General features: G+C 47.7%; 1 protein-coding gene across 1 annotated transcript in view; it reads left to right on the top strand.

Annotated features, from left to right (window-relative positions):
- The window catches only part of LOC104407803 (endonuclease/exonuclease/phosphatase family domain-containing protein 1-like), a gene marked incomplete at its 5' end in the record, with an annotated part of 21,792 nt that extends 8,923 nt beyond the window's left edge, over positions 1–12,869 (top strand). Inside the window, 5 exons of the mRNA XM_010017183.1 lie at positions 5,590–5,700; positions 7,819–7,953; positions 9,227–9,353; positions 12,222–12,416; positions 12,511–12,869. Of these exons, the coding sequence (XP_010015485.1) occupies positions 5,590–5,700; positions 7,819–7,953; positions 9,227–9,353; positions 12,222–12,416; positions 12,511–12,710 (768 nt within the window). The remainder of the gene's footprint in view (positions 1–5,589; positions 5,701–7,818; positions 7,954–9,226; positions 9,354–12,221; positions 12,417–12,510) is intronic.
- Between the last annotated feature and the right edge of the window lie 803 nt (positions 12,870–13,672).

Below are 13,672 nucleotides of genomic sequence, written 5' to 3'. Positions count from 1 at the left end.
CTGCCCCAGGAACACTGTGATTAAAGGCGAACAGAGAGCTGGTTTTGTGGCCTACAATCTGTTTTTCTTTCTAATCATATATTCAATGATAAAGTAATTTCCTCTTAGATATTACAAAGAATTAAGCAGTTGGGTGTCTGAATTAAGCAGTTGGGTGTCTGTGGTGAGCTGTAATTCATCCGGGAGGGCAGTGCAGGAACTCACTGCTATGTTTTTCCAACACAAGTACTCAAAAAAGAAAGCAAATAAGTTTGGGAGTGCAAACTTACGCTCCTACCACTCCCCAGCTGATCCTGTAAAGCCTGGCTTAAACCTCCCCCTCTGAATTGATTCAGACAGGTTTGTGTATGGAAACAAATCCTTACACGCTTTTGATAACTGAGTTAACGTTAAGCTTATCAGCAGGATTGTTTCCCACATGTTCATGAAGTACAATGGGTGAGTAACACAGCAACGGCAGGAGAGAGGCGTGTGTCCAGCTGGATTCACATCCATGGGCTGGTTCAAAACACGGCCAAGCTCGTGGAGGGGCTGATACCTGATGTGGGAAATGATGCCTTCAGTTTGAAAACCTGTATGGTCCTGCCAAATGTCATTTGGCTGCTGTATAACCCCAGGGGTGCCTAAATGGCAGTCCCCTGATGCTTTGCTTTCATGCTCTTAAATGAGCAGAGTGGTGCCTCTCTGCAGACCCAGAGTAAACCCCCGTGTGATGCAGGCAGAGTGGACTTGGACAACTTAGTTTCTAGTCTTTGTATAGCTGGGCTTGAAAAATGAGCCCTCCTCATCCCATCTCCTCTGAGAAGCTCAGTCCCAGAGGTTTCCTTTTTAAAGCATTAAGCTTAGAAGTGGTCTTTGCACCAAAGCCATGAGCTTTTATGTCCATAGCATGTAAAGGCACATAGAGGTGATGACTGTGCCTGTAGAATCAACTTGGTTGGAAAAGACCTTTAAGTTCATCCAAGCTCATCCAGTCCAACCGTTCCCCAGCACTGCCAAGGCCACCATTAACCCCTGGCACTGAGGCCTCGTCTACCCGGGGTGTGAACACTTGCAGGGACGGTGACTCCAACACTGCCCTGGGCAGCCTGTTCCAATGCCTCTGGGGAAGGAATTGCTCCTCAGCTCCATCTAAACCTGCCCTGGGGCAGCTTGAGGCCGTTTCCTCTTGCCCTAAAATACCTAAGATTCTGTAGTACGTCTGAAGAAAGACACTGGTTGAGGATTTGGCTGTGCTGAAGGGCTCTGCCTTGGCTTCACTTCACAATGAGTTTGTAAAGCTCTTTGAAGGATGTGTTAGATTGTGTTTGTGAAGAACATGGAGGATGGCAAGGATTTATTTGGACATCAAGCTGGATGTTTTGGTTTAGCTACAGGAACAATAAACCAGCACATAAAGGATAGGAAGGTATTGCCCCAGGTCTTGATGACCTCCTGCAAACAGGACACACCAGCATGGCAGAAGGGGCAGAGAAGCTTTCGTTGTTGGAAAAGATTTCCAGATCGGTTCCTTATCTTATTCTTTAGTCCTAGAATTTTTCTCCTAAATTATATATATTTATGTTTTGGGGTTTCTTTTATTCAGCTCTAACTTCATTGTAGAATTAGGTACAAGATGGAGAAGTAGAAAACCTTTTCCGACATAAACGCATGGATATGGCTGAGACTGAAACCAATTCCCTGGAAGGGGGTTGTTCTGCTTTGAAAACACTCGGAATTATTTGCCTATCTGGCCCCCATCTGCCTGCCAAGTTTTATTTGCCTTTATGTAATATCTGTACTTGAGCAGCACAAGAAATAAATATTATGCAATCTTTAATGAAGTCTTCCTAGGAGGGACTGGTTGAATGGGCATGTGAAAAATGTTCTATCTTAACATAGGGCCACCCTCATTTTCCCTTATGTTATTAATAGGGTTCCTCTGAATGGAGTTTGTGAGTCCATCCCCCACACTGCTGAGTGCATCTATGTCTTGTCTGTGTGGTTTTTGGCTACTTCTGCAAACAGGAAAGGGATATACACCTGAGGGAAAGGCAAACAAGCAGTGAAGGCCTGAGACAGCACTGTCATCAGTGGGAAACGGGATCCAGCGCTGAGTCTCTGTTTCATGCTTTAGCCATAATAATGCTTCCTTCCCTGCTGTTACATTTGGTTATAGAAGAATCCAGATGTAACCAAGGGCCTGATGCTCCTCCATGTCCCTTCACTGAGTTACTCCTGCCTGAGGGAAGCAGATGCAGTGTTGGTCAGCTGCAGGAACATGCTGGGCATTCCAGGACCATGTTTTTTAGCTTATACAATACCCAGTGATGGAGCAGAGAAGGCATATTGGTATTAAAAGAAGGGTTAAAAAAGAGCAGTGCCAGATGGTCTCATGAAGTCACTGTCAATTTTGTTGTATCTTCATCAGAAATATATTAATCATGTTTCAGGGTGGGTGTTATGTTGGGGGGGCTTCTCCTCAAGCACCACTGCACAACATACAAGGTATATATCATAGACCTTTTCCTAAAGCACCAAGTCCATCACTAGGAGATGCTCCGTAGCTCAGAACAGTCTTTAACTTGGTGTTTCCCAGCCTGTGACCTGCAGATTCCTGCAGTCCATAAACTGTCCCTCCAAAGTAACAGGACAGTGAGCCCACTACCAGACCACTTGCATTTTTCCTGCACAAATACCGGTTTTTTCTTTGAGCTTTACCCAGGACCTGCAATTTGGAAGAAGGTGGCGAATTTTGACCTTATAGTTCACCATTACCCTGGTCAGGGTCTCCTTTTCAGCTATTTCCAGCTCCCACACTCAAACTCCAAGGCTCTTTCACCATGACGATGTCAAACCTTTACTAATGCGACACCTGAACATAGCTGAAATGATAACGAGTTGAAAGAAGTGTGTTTGCATCTCCGGTACTCATTAAAGCTGCTCCCTCTAGTGTCTGTGAAAGGTAAAGGTGACACCTACAAGTGGAGTATTTATTCCCTAGCTCTTTCCTCTTGGTTAAGAGGAACCAAAATCACCTTCGCTTTGATTAAATGAGTTGTTGCTTACCTTTACTTCTGGCCTGAAAGCGTCCTCCAAAGAGGAATCACTGGCTCGTTAGAAATGTGCAATTGATTAAGCCCCAAGACATTGTTTTCCTGGGTCACATTTAGTTTCCCTCAGGGTTTAGGAGCAGCACACCCTCTTTTAGAGCAAAAGATGCTCACCTCAAGGGAGATGGCTGGCTCAGAGTGGTCCCCAGTGCTGGTGTTGCAGGGAGGAACACTTGATGAGCGAAGATGTTCCACACGGAGTGGTGTCATCCATCATCTGGAGAAGATGACCCTGCAGTGCCTGCTTTGGGGCTGGCTGCACAAATAGCACCCTCCAAAGAAGACAAAGATTAACCAGGGCGTCCTGGACAAGAGGAGGTGAGATCAGCTCGGGGGCTACTGCAAGGTGCTGGCTGTAGTGGTTCCTAGTGGGCAGAGTTACTGCACTGGAACAGATTTAACTTAATGCACGAATCAGATGCTCTTGCTGGCAGTGCTTGGAGTGTCTTAGGGAGGCAGGTAGGTGTGTTAGGGAGTGTGTAACTCCCTTGGCATCTCCAGCATGTGCCAGCCCAGCAAATGTTGTTCTCCCTGCTCCCAGATGAGTCCAAGACTCCTTGTTTTCCGCTCTTCAGTCCCTCCTCAAATATGTGTTGCTCCAGCTTCTTCCAACTGCTCTCCGTTCTTTCCAGTGTAAGTCAGAAGCTCAACCTATACCCACCTCTGCTTCTGGAGGGGCTCGGAGCAACAGGCACTGGCTCTTTATCAGGGTGGACAAAGAGCAATTACATCTTTGGATCCTCCCTTCTTAGGAAAAATGACATGTTGCTAATGAGCAAAGGCAACGGGGCTTGTCCCTTGCTGGCACCTTGCACCCCAAATGGGGGCAGTGGGCAGGTACCCAGCACAAGGGGGTTGACCTCTCCAGAGCACAGGCTGGTCTTTGCTAGGGGCATGCCTGGAGCCTGGTGCTGCCGTGTTCCTGCTCCCTGGAAGCACTGCCTGTCCCACACAACCCAGCACCCAGCTGCAAGGGGGACCACGGTGGCATAGGTGTGATGCAGGGCATGCTTGTGAATAAACCCTGGCGCTGTTGGTATGATGCTGTGTGAGTTTTGGCTCTGTATGTGTAGGGTTTAAAGAAGCAGATGACTGAATTTGTAACGATTTGCAGGGTAAGTTCAGGTTGGATCTAAGGCAGAAGCTCTTCCCTGTGAGGGTGCTGAGGCGCTGGCGCAGGGTGGCCAGAGAAGCTGTGGCTGCCCCATCCCTGGCAGTGTTCAAGGCCAGGTTGGACACAGGGGCTTGGAGCACCCTGCTCTAGTGGAAGGTGTCCCTGCCCGGGGCAGGGGTTGGAGCTGGAGGAGCTTTAAGGTCCCTTCCAACACAGACCATTCTATGGTTCTATGTTAATATGGCATCTTGAATAAGGACCCCCAGCCAAGGTCTTCAGTTCAGAAGACTCTTTTAAAAGGTGTGCCAAGCATTTTTGCTTCGGGTGTGGGACCAAAATGACCCTCAGCCTTCCGAGGCAAAAAAGGGTTGCTGGGTTGCATGTACCTCAGAAGCCAGTCCTTACAGCTTTAGCCTCTGGGATGCTGAACTTGCAGACAAGGCAGTTAGGGAGAGAGCAGGGGGTTAATTTCATTTTTGAATCAAGAGGTAAAATAAAGGTGAGAAGAGCTGTCCCAGCGTTTTGCTGGTACCCACGTAGGAAACATATCACTGTAGCGCTTTGAACTGTGTTTGGCATCTACCACTGCAAAGAGTCACTGTGGACAGTGACTGATACACAGCCTTGGAAATCCTTCTCCGTTAAATTTGGAGGGATGTTCCAGATATTACTTCCATCTTCAATCAAAAGGACACCATGGTGTCCACAGTTACAGCATCCCTGATCTATTGGGCATTAGGACACAGCTCCTAGAGCTCTGACCATGTGTTTGGAAACATCAAGGTGTCCATGTGCTGTGGCTGTACAGCAGCATCCAGGAAGATGAGCACTTCAGAGGATCTGCTGGATCTGTGTTACAAGCTGATTCCTTCATGCACAGGGAGTCCCAATATGCCATCCCTGGTGTAAAATCTCCCAAACACCAGCTATTGAGCTTGGCCAACACCCTTCCTCTTGTGTTGTGCTGGCAGCCTTAGTGTTGGAGTGGAGCCAGCCACACTATGGGGGCTTCCTGCCCTGGGAGGCTTCAGCAGCCACTCGTGAAGCCCCTCAAGGGGTGGGATGCGGTCCAGTCAGCATCTCCAGAGGTGGCACAGAGGAAACCCCATTCCAGCCAAAAAAGTAGCTTTGGAGGGGGGTGAAAAAGGGTCTGAGGGAGAAAAGTTCCATTTGCACTAAGTTGTTTTCAGTTTTGTTTATCTCCAAGTCATGTCCATGGGGTGAGTCAGCCTGGGATGTGTCCCACCTCCTTCCCGAGCCTTCAGGGAGGGCAGGGAGCACAGCCTGTCCATGTCTTACCCATGCCTTATTTTGCAGGTTTCTTTTTGAGCCCTACAAAGCCAATCTCTTTTATTTTTTCCCTTTTCCCTTTCCTCTCTCCAGTTTTGTATGGAGCTGAACCAGCCGACGCTGCCAAACATCCGCAAGTGGAAGGGCCCTAGAGGATGTTGGAAGGGTGTTGTTTCCGAAAAGCCCTCAGGCCAGCTACACAAGGTACATTAATCCCCAAGTCTGAACTTTGCCTTTGCTCCTTTTTCCCCTCTAACCAAGGACATATTTTGGATGTTTAAGGCAAAACATTGTGCAAATCTCTTTTGGCGAGGTTTTAAGCTGGCTCTTCCTAGAGCTTTCGATTCGCCGGTGTGGAGGAATTGTTTTCCTCAACCTGTGGCACACTTGTAAGGAGGAAGGGGGGTGTGTTGGGGGGAGATACGGTGGGTAGAAATGGTGCAGAAATGGAGAAAAAGGCTACACATTAGGATAAGGAAAGAGTCCTTGGTCTTGCCCCTGGCAGACTGCACTGTGCTTCTCCCTGCTGTGGGAATATGTATATATATGTACTGCAATGAGGTACTCATTTATAAGGTGGTGACAGCTACCCCTGCTACTCATGTCAGGGATCAAGGTATAGCTACACTGGGCTGGACACCACTAACAGTGCCCAAAAGCAGTCTCTCCCAAGGGAAAATCTCTTTTTCTTTCCTTTAAGGGTGCTAATCAGTTCTCAGAGCAAGGTCTCTAACTAGGTTTTGGACTGATGTTTTGGGAGGTGCACTCCCTTCCATTGCCCTTCTGAGTAAACCCCAAAAAGGAGGGCAGAAAAACCCCAAACAAAACCCTAACCAAAACCCACCACCTGAGTAGTACAAGGAGTGGGTTCTACCTACCACTAGGAAGGCATGGAGGGTGCCTGAATGTGTCCAAGGTTTGCCACAATTCACACTCAATTCGGATGCAGGGTGCAGATTCCCTTCAGCACATTTGTTTTCCTCGCTGGAGTTTTCCTTTGGGATCTCTTGGTAGGCCAGGTTACTAAATCACTGCATTTAAAAAGTTTTGCACAGTTGTCAAAGCTGTTCCCTGTGCTTTTCCTTTTTTCCAAGAACTGTTAGTAATTGTCTCACAGTTTCTATGTGAATTCCAGACTCTTCAGTCAGTTCTTTCTTGAGCTCTATTTCCAAAGATAACAATGAAAGTTTTGACTATGGGCTGAGTGAATAAAGCCCATCATCTACCTTGTTTTACTGGTAGGGATGTAAGAATGACTTAAGGGGGAAGGCTGTGGCCAAGCTAACAATAGAAATGTCATCCGCTGGCTCTTCCTTTTAGCTGTTCTAACAGAAATCTGGCTGTGCTGGAGCTGTGGCTTGTTCCACTAAGAGAAAGTCCCTTCTACCCCTTGGATTAGTTAATGAGTCCCTCAGGGTGGAACACTACGTACATGAATGCAATGCAGTGAAGTAATAGTGTAACCCTGAGTACAAGGCTGATCCCGGGACACTTTATGGGGTTTAATAATGCAAAGTGGTGGATGGTGCTCATGCTTCCACATGCCTTCAACCAAGGACTGACTTTGACCACCGTGTTGATGTGATGTAATCTGGAGCCAGGAAATAGCAAAGAGCAATTGGCAGCAGTTTTATTCTTCCACATCTTTTCCTATAGCAGTTTTCAGACCTTAGACTTCCGACTGGTGGAATGATTTTGTCAGTGTTTTAAAGGTGAGTTATCTAAAGTAGCTACCAAAGGATTTCAGCCACCTTAATACTTTCTTCCAAGGCCCATGGGGAGTCAGCAGTGCAGATAACACTTGTTTATTGCAGCTGAAATGGAAAACAGTCCTCTTTGCACTGGATTTAACTGTGATTCACTGGGGAAAGTGGGTTTGAATGATACCAGGGAAGATGGTGTCGGGGTGCTTTAGATACTGCTGCTGGTGTAACCAGGGCGGGATGCCAACTGCACATCCTGAAGTTACCAAAACCAAAACCCCATGCAGGATGATAGAAAGATCTGAAAGGATTGGAGAGCTGAGCAGGAAACATTCAAGCTGGAAAAGAGACAGAGCAGATTGACAGAGCTGAGAGGTCTAGACCAGATTACACACCAAGGGACTGGAGGAGCCTGGATTCTTTCAGTTCGTGGGTGACAGAAGCCTGTGAGATGGCATATGGCATGGGGAGAAGGAACAACTGCACCCAGCATCGCCTTCCAAAGCCCCAGCAGCCTCCCACTGAGACCATGAGGCGCTGAGCTCAGGGTTAGCCAAACAGTTTGGTTTTGCCTTCTTACTACTGGCTTTTTTCACTCTCTTTTTGTTTGTAATTCCAGGGAGTTGAATATTCTGGCTTCCTCTGGGATACTACAGCTGGCATCGAACTGAAAGATGCCTCATCTCAGGAGAGTCCACAGACTAATGGCAATGGGAAGCACTCGTATCCTCACCCTTATCTTGCACATTTCAAGGTAACTGCTCTTGTGCCAAGGGACCCTTGTTTAGCACTGGTTAAAAAATTGGGGAAAGGTGGAAAGAGACACAGTCTTCTAACAGGTAAAAACCTGCGTGAGGCTCTAGCTCATCATTTCAACACTGTCTCAGGGCTTGGTTATAGAAAGGTGGAGAGGGGTAAGTGTAGGCAGAAAGGAGATAGATATAGATATACAGATAGAGATATATAAGTACAGAAAGCGCAGTGCTCCTGAGAGACTCAGGCTTATGTTGCTGGCATACTGCAGAGTTTCCGTTTTAAAGCTGTTTCACTAGGCTGAGCCCATCTAAAAGAACATGGTGCATTTGGGAAATTCTCGTACATATGCTCTGGCTTTAAGCTGAAAAAGGGTACATTGAAGTTAAATATTAGACAGAAGTTCTTTGCTATGAGGGTGCTGAGGCGCTGGCACAGGGTGCCCAGAGAAGCTGTGGCTGCCCCATCCCTGGCAGTGTTCAAGGCCAGGTTGGACACAGGGGCTTGGAGCAACCTGCTCTAGTGGAAGGTGTCCCTGCCCGGGGCAGGGGTTGGAGCTGGAGGAGCTTTACAGACCCTTTCAACCCAAGCAGTTTGTGATTCCATGATTCTATATGCTCGAGTGAACATCCAAGCAGAGAGAGCCCATCTCCGCACAGGCTGTGATGGAGGGGTCCAGTTTGGGGAACTTGACATCGCTGGTAATGCTTTGAGAGAAGCATTAGTAAACTAATTATTAGTAAATGAATTATTAATATTAATTAATAATGTTAATAGGTCAATATTAGGAGTAAGTATTACTCATGCCAGGTCAGTCCCAGAAGGTAAGCAGAAGATTGCATGGAGCCAACAGCTCCTTTCAAGGTACATTAAGTTTCTTGGTTAGTCTCTGTGACAGACCAGGACTAATCACGAGTAGTAATTAGCCCATGTAATGACCACAACATTATTTGTAGCTTATTAACAACTGGTTTTGCATAAACTGATTTGCATACGCAGCTGGCTTCTTTCTGCAGCCGTGGTGCAGAGAAGCTGTTTGCTTATGCAAACCAGTTCCTCCAGACCTGGGAGGGTATCAGCTTAGAGCAGACAAAGCTGCAAAACGCCTTCCCCCTCATCCTCCCAAGACCAAGACAAACCAAACTGCACCACACACACGGCTAAGCGAGTCCTAGTCACCCAAAAGCACTGGGAACAGACGCGTGGTTTGGCTTTGCGACCTTTTGTGCCCTGAGTGCATGGCATTGATTTCTCCTCCTTCCTTCCTCCCCCAGGTTGGGATGAATGATCTAACAGTGGTTAACCTTCACCTGGCCCTGTCGGTGGGTGAGAACACCGGGAAGAACCACGACAGCCACAAACTGGCAGCCTTTGCACAGACTCTGCAGGAGACACTGAAAGGTAGGGCAGGGTTGTGTCCGCCGGTTCTCACCCGCACGCTGACGGTTTGTCTCATCAAGAGGGATTTCAATACATAAAGTAAAACCTGTCTCAGTGTGAGTTTCACAAACACCCCTGGCAGTGCTCAAGGGCAGGTTGGACAGAGCCTTGGGTGACATGGTCTAGTGTGGGGCATCCCTGCCTGTGGCAGGGGGTTGGAGCTGGATGATCTTAAGGTCCTTTCCAACCCAAACCATTCTGTGATTCTATGATCCTGATCAGCCTCAGAGTTATCTCTACCAGTACATGTGTTTAAATGCTGCACAGTGTGGCAAATGTGCTTTTCTTTTCCTCATTGTCTTGAAGTCTTTCCTCATTAACACAAACAGCACAGGGGATCCTACTGGCTTTGAGAGCATCTTTTCAAATGCAATTCCTTCTGATTTGATGCTCGTTCAAGAGCAGGTTCAGCCAAAAATGAGGAAAAGATACCAGGGATAAGACCCTATTTTAAGTGCTTTGTGGAAATGACACACCTGATATCAGAACAAAGCTTAATGGCTTTTCCCCCCCCCAAAAGAAATAGGTTCTATATGTTTACTTTTAGGATAACCGGAAGCATTTTGGAAAACTCAATGCTAATGGAAAAAGAGACCAAATCCTGCTTTGGTGCCTGGGTCTAATATGCAGTATGATGTTGTTGATAGTAAATAATCAGCTGCTCTGGTTTTACAGCAGGATGAGAGACACCAGAGTTTAGATCTGCACATGAGCAACACACGAGGCAGCTGCATTTCTTTACCTCATTTCTGAGAATTCGGCTCTTGCTTGGAAGCTGCAAATGGAATTCAGTTTCCTCTGAAGCAGAACAGCACGTTTCAGGTTCTGAATGTTGCTGATCTTGTTATAGGCATAGAAAAATCTAGCCCTTCGTTTACTGCTTGACAGAGATGCAAGAGGGTTGCAAGGTTCTGTGCATGATGACTTTCAGCTTGGACCAGTTTAGCAAGGTTGGTCACTTGGAAGCATTAATATCCCTGGTCTATAACACAAGAGGTGTTTGTAGTTTTATGTGTGTGCTATTTTTCTTCCCCTTTTGAGCTGCAAGAAGTCAGTCAGAGCTATTTTTAAGTGCTCCTGATTTAAGTATTTGTCCACGTACCTTGAAACTGGAAAGGATGAAGGTAAACAAAGAGATCATTTGTTTAATCCCCAGGGGCTGAACTGAGGCACAGATAAATGTGTAGCTCTTCTGAAGTCAACCGAGTTGCATTTCCACTGCATCTAAATTTAGACTGTCGGCATTAGGGCTTCTTTCTAGTTCATGTTTTTACTTTCCTGTGGTAGGCACGTTGCTTGTTCCTGGCTTAGTCTTTCACAGATGAGATCCTGATTCCTCCAAACCTGTGGGACGCAGCTCTTGTTTCCTAAACAAACGGTAGTGCACACGTGTTACTTTGAAGTAGTGCATTACCCTGCCAAAATGAATGCTATGCTTAAAACTACCATCATCCTTCAGTTTCTTCCAAGTCAATCCATAAAATATGGGTAATAAGAACTGATTTATCTGTGGGTACTGCAGTAAATTTGCTAATGGATGCCTCCTCTGTTATCTTTCATTCTCACGAAGAGGCACGGGAGCATCTAAGGAGATCTGGTTACTGTCCACAGCCTCCTGTAACGTAGAACACTAGTGTCCCCGTATTTCTCCTATCAGACCAGTGAGTCCTGGTTCCTTTTTCCACCTATTTCTTTCCTTTCCTCAGTACTTGGAGAGATGTGGTGGCTGTTGGTTGCTCATAGCTAACTCTTTGCAGCATCAGTTTGTCTTCAGTGCGTGCAGCACGCAGATGCTATTCCAGATGTGCAGCCAGTGCTTGGAGCCAGGGACCAGGGTGTTCTCCCATCCATTCAATGGGTTACCCATGCATTGGGCACTAGGGTTATAAGACTTCTGAGAGGTGGAGAGAGCCTCTTAGCAGGCAATGTACAATCACATCTGGAGAAGTATGCCACCATGTCCCACCAGATGGATGCTCTGGGTCCTTGTGGGACAGTATAATCTGTGGGAGGGACCCTGGCAGCAAAATAATAGTTAAACCTCATGTCAATTCCAGTACGATTTGTGACTCACAAAGGGCAGAGAAGCCACAAATAGTTTCGCTCTCTTTTCCTTGCATCTGAGCGAGCAGCATGTTTGAAGTACTTGGTTTTGGAAGTCAGTGCAGAGCAGGAGAGGAGTAGGTTTTGTTGTTGAACTTGCGCTCCCTCTCCTGGCTGCTTCTACAGCAACAGCCCCCGGCGAGGAGGTTTAGCCCTGAGCGCTAGGAACGGCAGAGCAATCCGTCTGCGCATCCCCATCTCCCACACGTCAGCCCCAGCAAGGAAGAAGCTTCCATACTCTCATAGTTCTCTTCTCTGAAGTCAGTTGTGGGGTGATTTTAGGTGCCTTTGCGCAGTATCGAGCTGTGAGAGCTCTGATCAGCTCCCAGCACTCGGGAGAAATGTCACAACGAGGTAAAGGAAATAAATAAGCTTACAAAGACACAGAGTTCTGAAGCCATCTGAAACCAGAACTGCTTTATCGTTGAGTCTGTCGCTGTCAGTGGATAGCGAGCAAAGGACATCGATATAAAAGAGGTGGTATTTAAAACCAACCATGAGATGTGTCCTGCCTGTTTCTTGTTGTCATGAAGAGAGTGGTCGTGAGTAAACAGGCAGTGAAAAAGCCTTGAAACAGCATTTCCTTCAGGAGTTCAGAGTAAAATCAGCTTTGCCACTCAGTATTTGTATATTTCCTCCTCCCATTTATCCTCCCTCCCTCTTGTACTTAAGCGCTTAACAGAGGTCAATTCCTCCCGTTCACCCTCTGCTTTTCCTGTTTTCTAGGAGAAAAAGACGTGATCATCCTGGGAGATTTTAACCAGGCCCCAGACACAAGCGACCACGACATACTGAGGAAGGAGAAGTTCCATCACCTGGTCCCTTCCAGCACCTTCACCAACATCAGCACAAAGAACCCACAAGGATCCAAGTCACTGGATAACATCTGGATCAGCCGGAGCTTGAAAAAGCTTTTCACAGGTAGAGCTGCTCCTTAGGGAGGTCGTGTAGCCTTTAGCCAGCGACACGTGTTGAACGTGGGCAATACCTTTGTCTCTGATTCTTTTCCATGCAGGCCACTGGGCTGTCGTGCGCGAAGGTCTCACAAACCCATGGATCCCTGATAACTGGTCCTGGGGTGGGGTGGCCTCGGACCACTGCCCCGTGCTCGCCGAGTTCTACCTGGAAAAGGACTGGAGCAGGAAGGAGGTGACGCGGAACGGGAACGGGGTGACGGTGGAACGCAACGACTCCCATGCTAAGCATGAACGATGACGTGAACTTGAGGGTGTCTTCTGCTCCCCGGGGAGCAGCCGCTGGCTTCCTCCCCTTCTCCCTCCTTCCCGCTCTCCTCCCCGTGCCTAGAGAGCATCAGCACTTGATTTTGGTGGTCAGGGCTTCGTGCCCCTCCTGGACAGTCGTGGGGTGTCTCATGGCAGCGTTCTGTGGGAACACAGAGGACTTTTCCCACGCCCGGAGATGTGGATGAGAATTGTACAGGAAATAAAGTGTACTTTTAATACTGTACGGGGTCTCTGCTGAAGTGCAGCCGAGCGGGGCTTTGCGGTGAGGGCGAGGGGGGAAATGATGCTTGTTTTCCTTTGCCTCCTCCTCATATGAGGGAGTAAAAAAAGCCCCAGGAAGAGAGACACGTGGAAATTCTTGGCAAGTTGCAAATGCCATTCAGCACTTGCAAAAGGTGCCAGAGCTGGTCCCTGTGTGACCTGATATGAGGCCTGAGTGGTCCCTCTGGCTCAGCCTGGAGAGGCCCCATTCCAGCACAGCCCCATGTGGATGTGGGCACCTATCCTCCTTCCCTTCCTTTCTCCTTACGCTCCTGGCAGGGTGCATTTTGTCCCAGAAGGGCTTCCTGGAGCTTGGCTTTGGTGTGCACCAGTCAGCATTCAGGAGCTGGGAAAACACTGACTTGTCCCTGCACAGAACCTAATGCACTTCTCCAATGGAGAGCATCTCTGTTCCTTCTCCTCTGGCCCTGCAGCTGGCATCAGGGAGGAGATGTAACCCTGAGCCTTAGCCCAGGAGTTGAGCTGAGACTCTGCACTGGGGACAAATAGGTGGTACGTCAGTGGGACATTCACGTGGTCACTGCAAAGGCTGATGCATGTTTTGTACCAACCTTTGCCCATCAATTGTTTGAGGGGGTTTCAATTTCTCCCTCTGGATCATCACTCTCCTGAGCTTCATTGCTGCCTAAGTCCAGGCACTGCAACAGGGAG

This window comes from Nestor notabilis, unplaced genomic scaffold (genome assembly GCF_000696875.1).
Source record: "Nestor notabilis isolate BGI_N333 unplaced genomic scaffold, ASM69687v1 scaffold4936, whole genome shotgun sequence".
NCBI classification, from domain to species: domain Eukaryota; kingdom Metazoa; phylum Chordata; class Aves; order Psittaciformes; family Psittacidae; genus Nestor; species Nestor notabilis.
The sequence above is the reverse complement of the archived record's forward strand: the minus strand, read 5'-3'. Positions and strand labels throughout refer to the sequence as shown.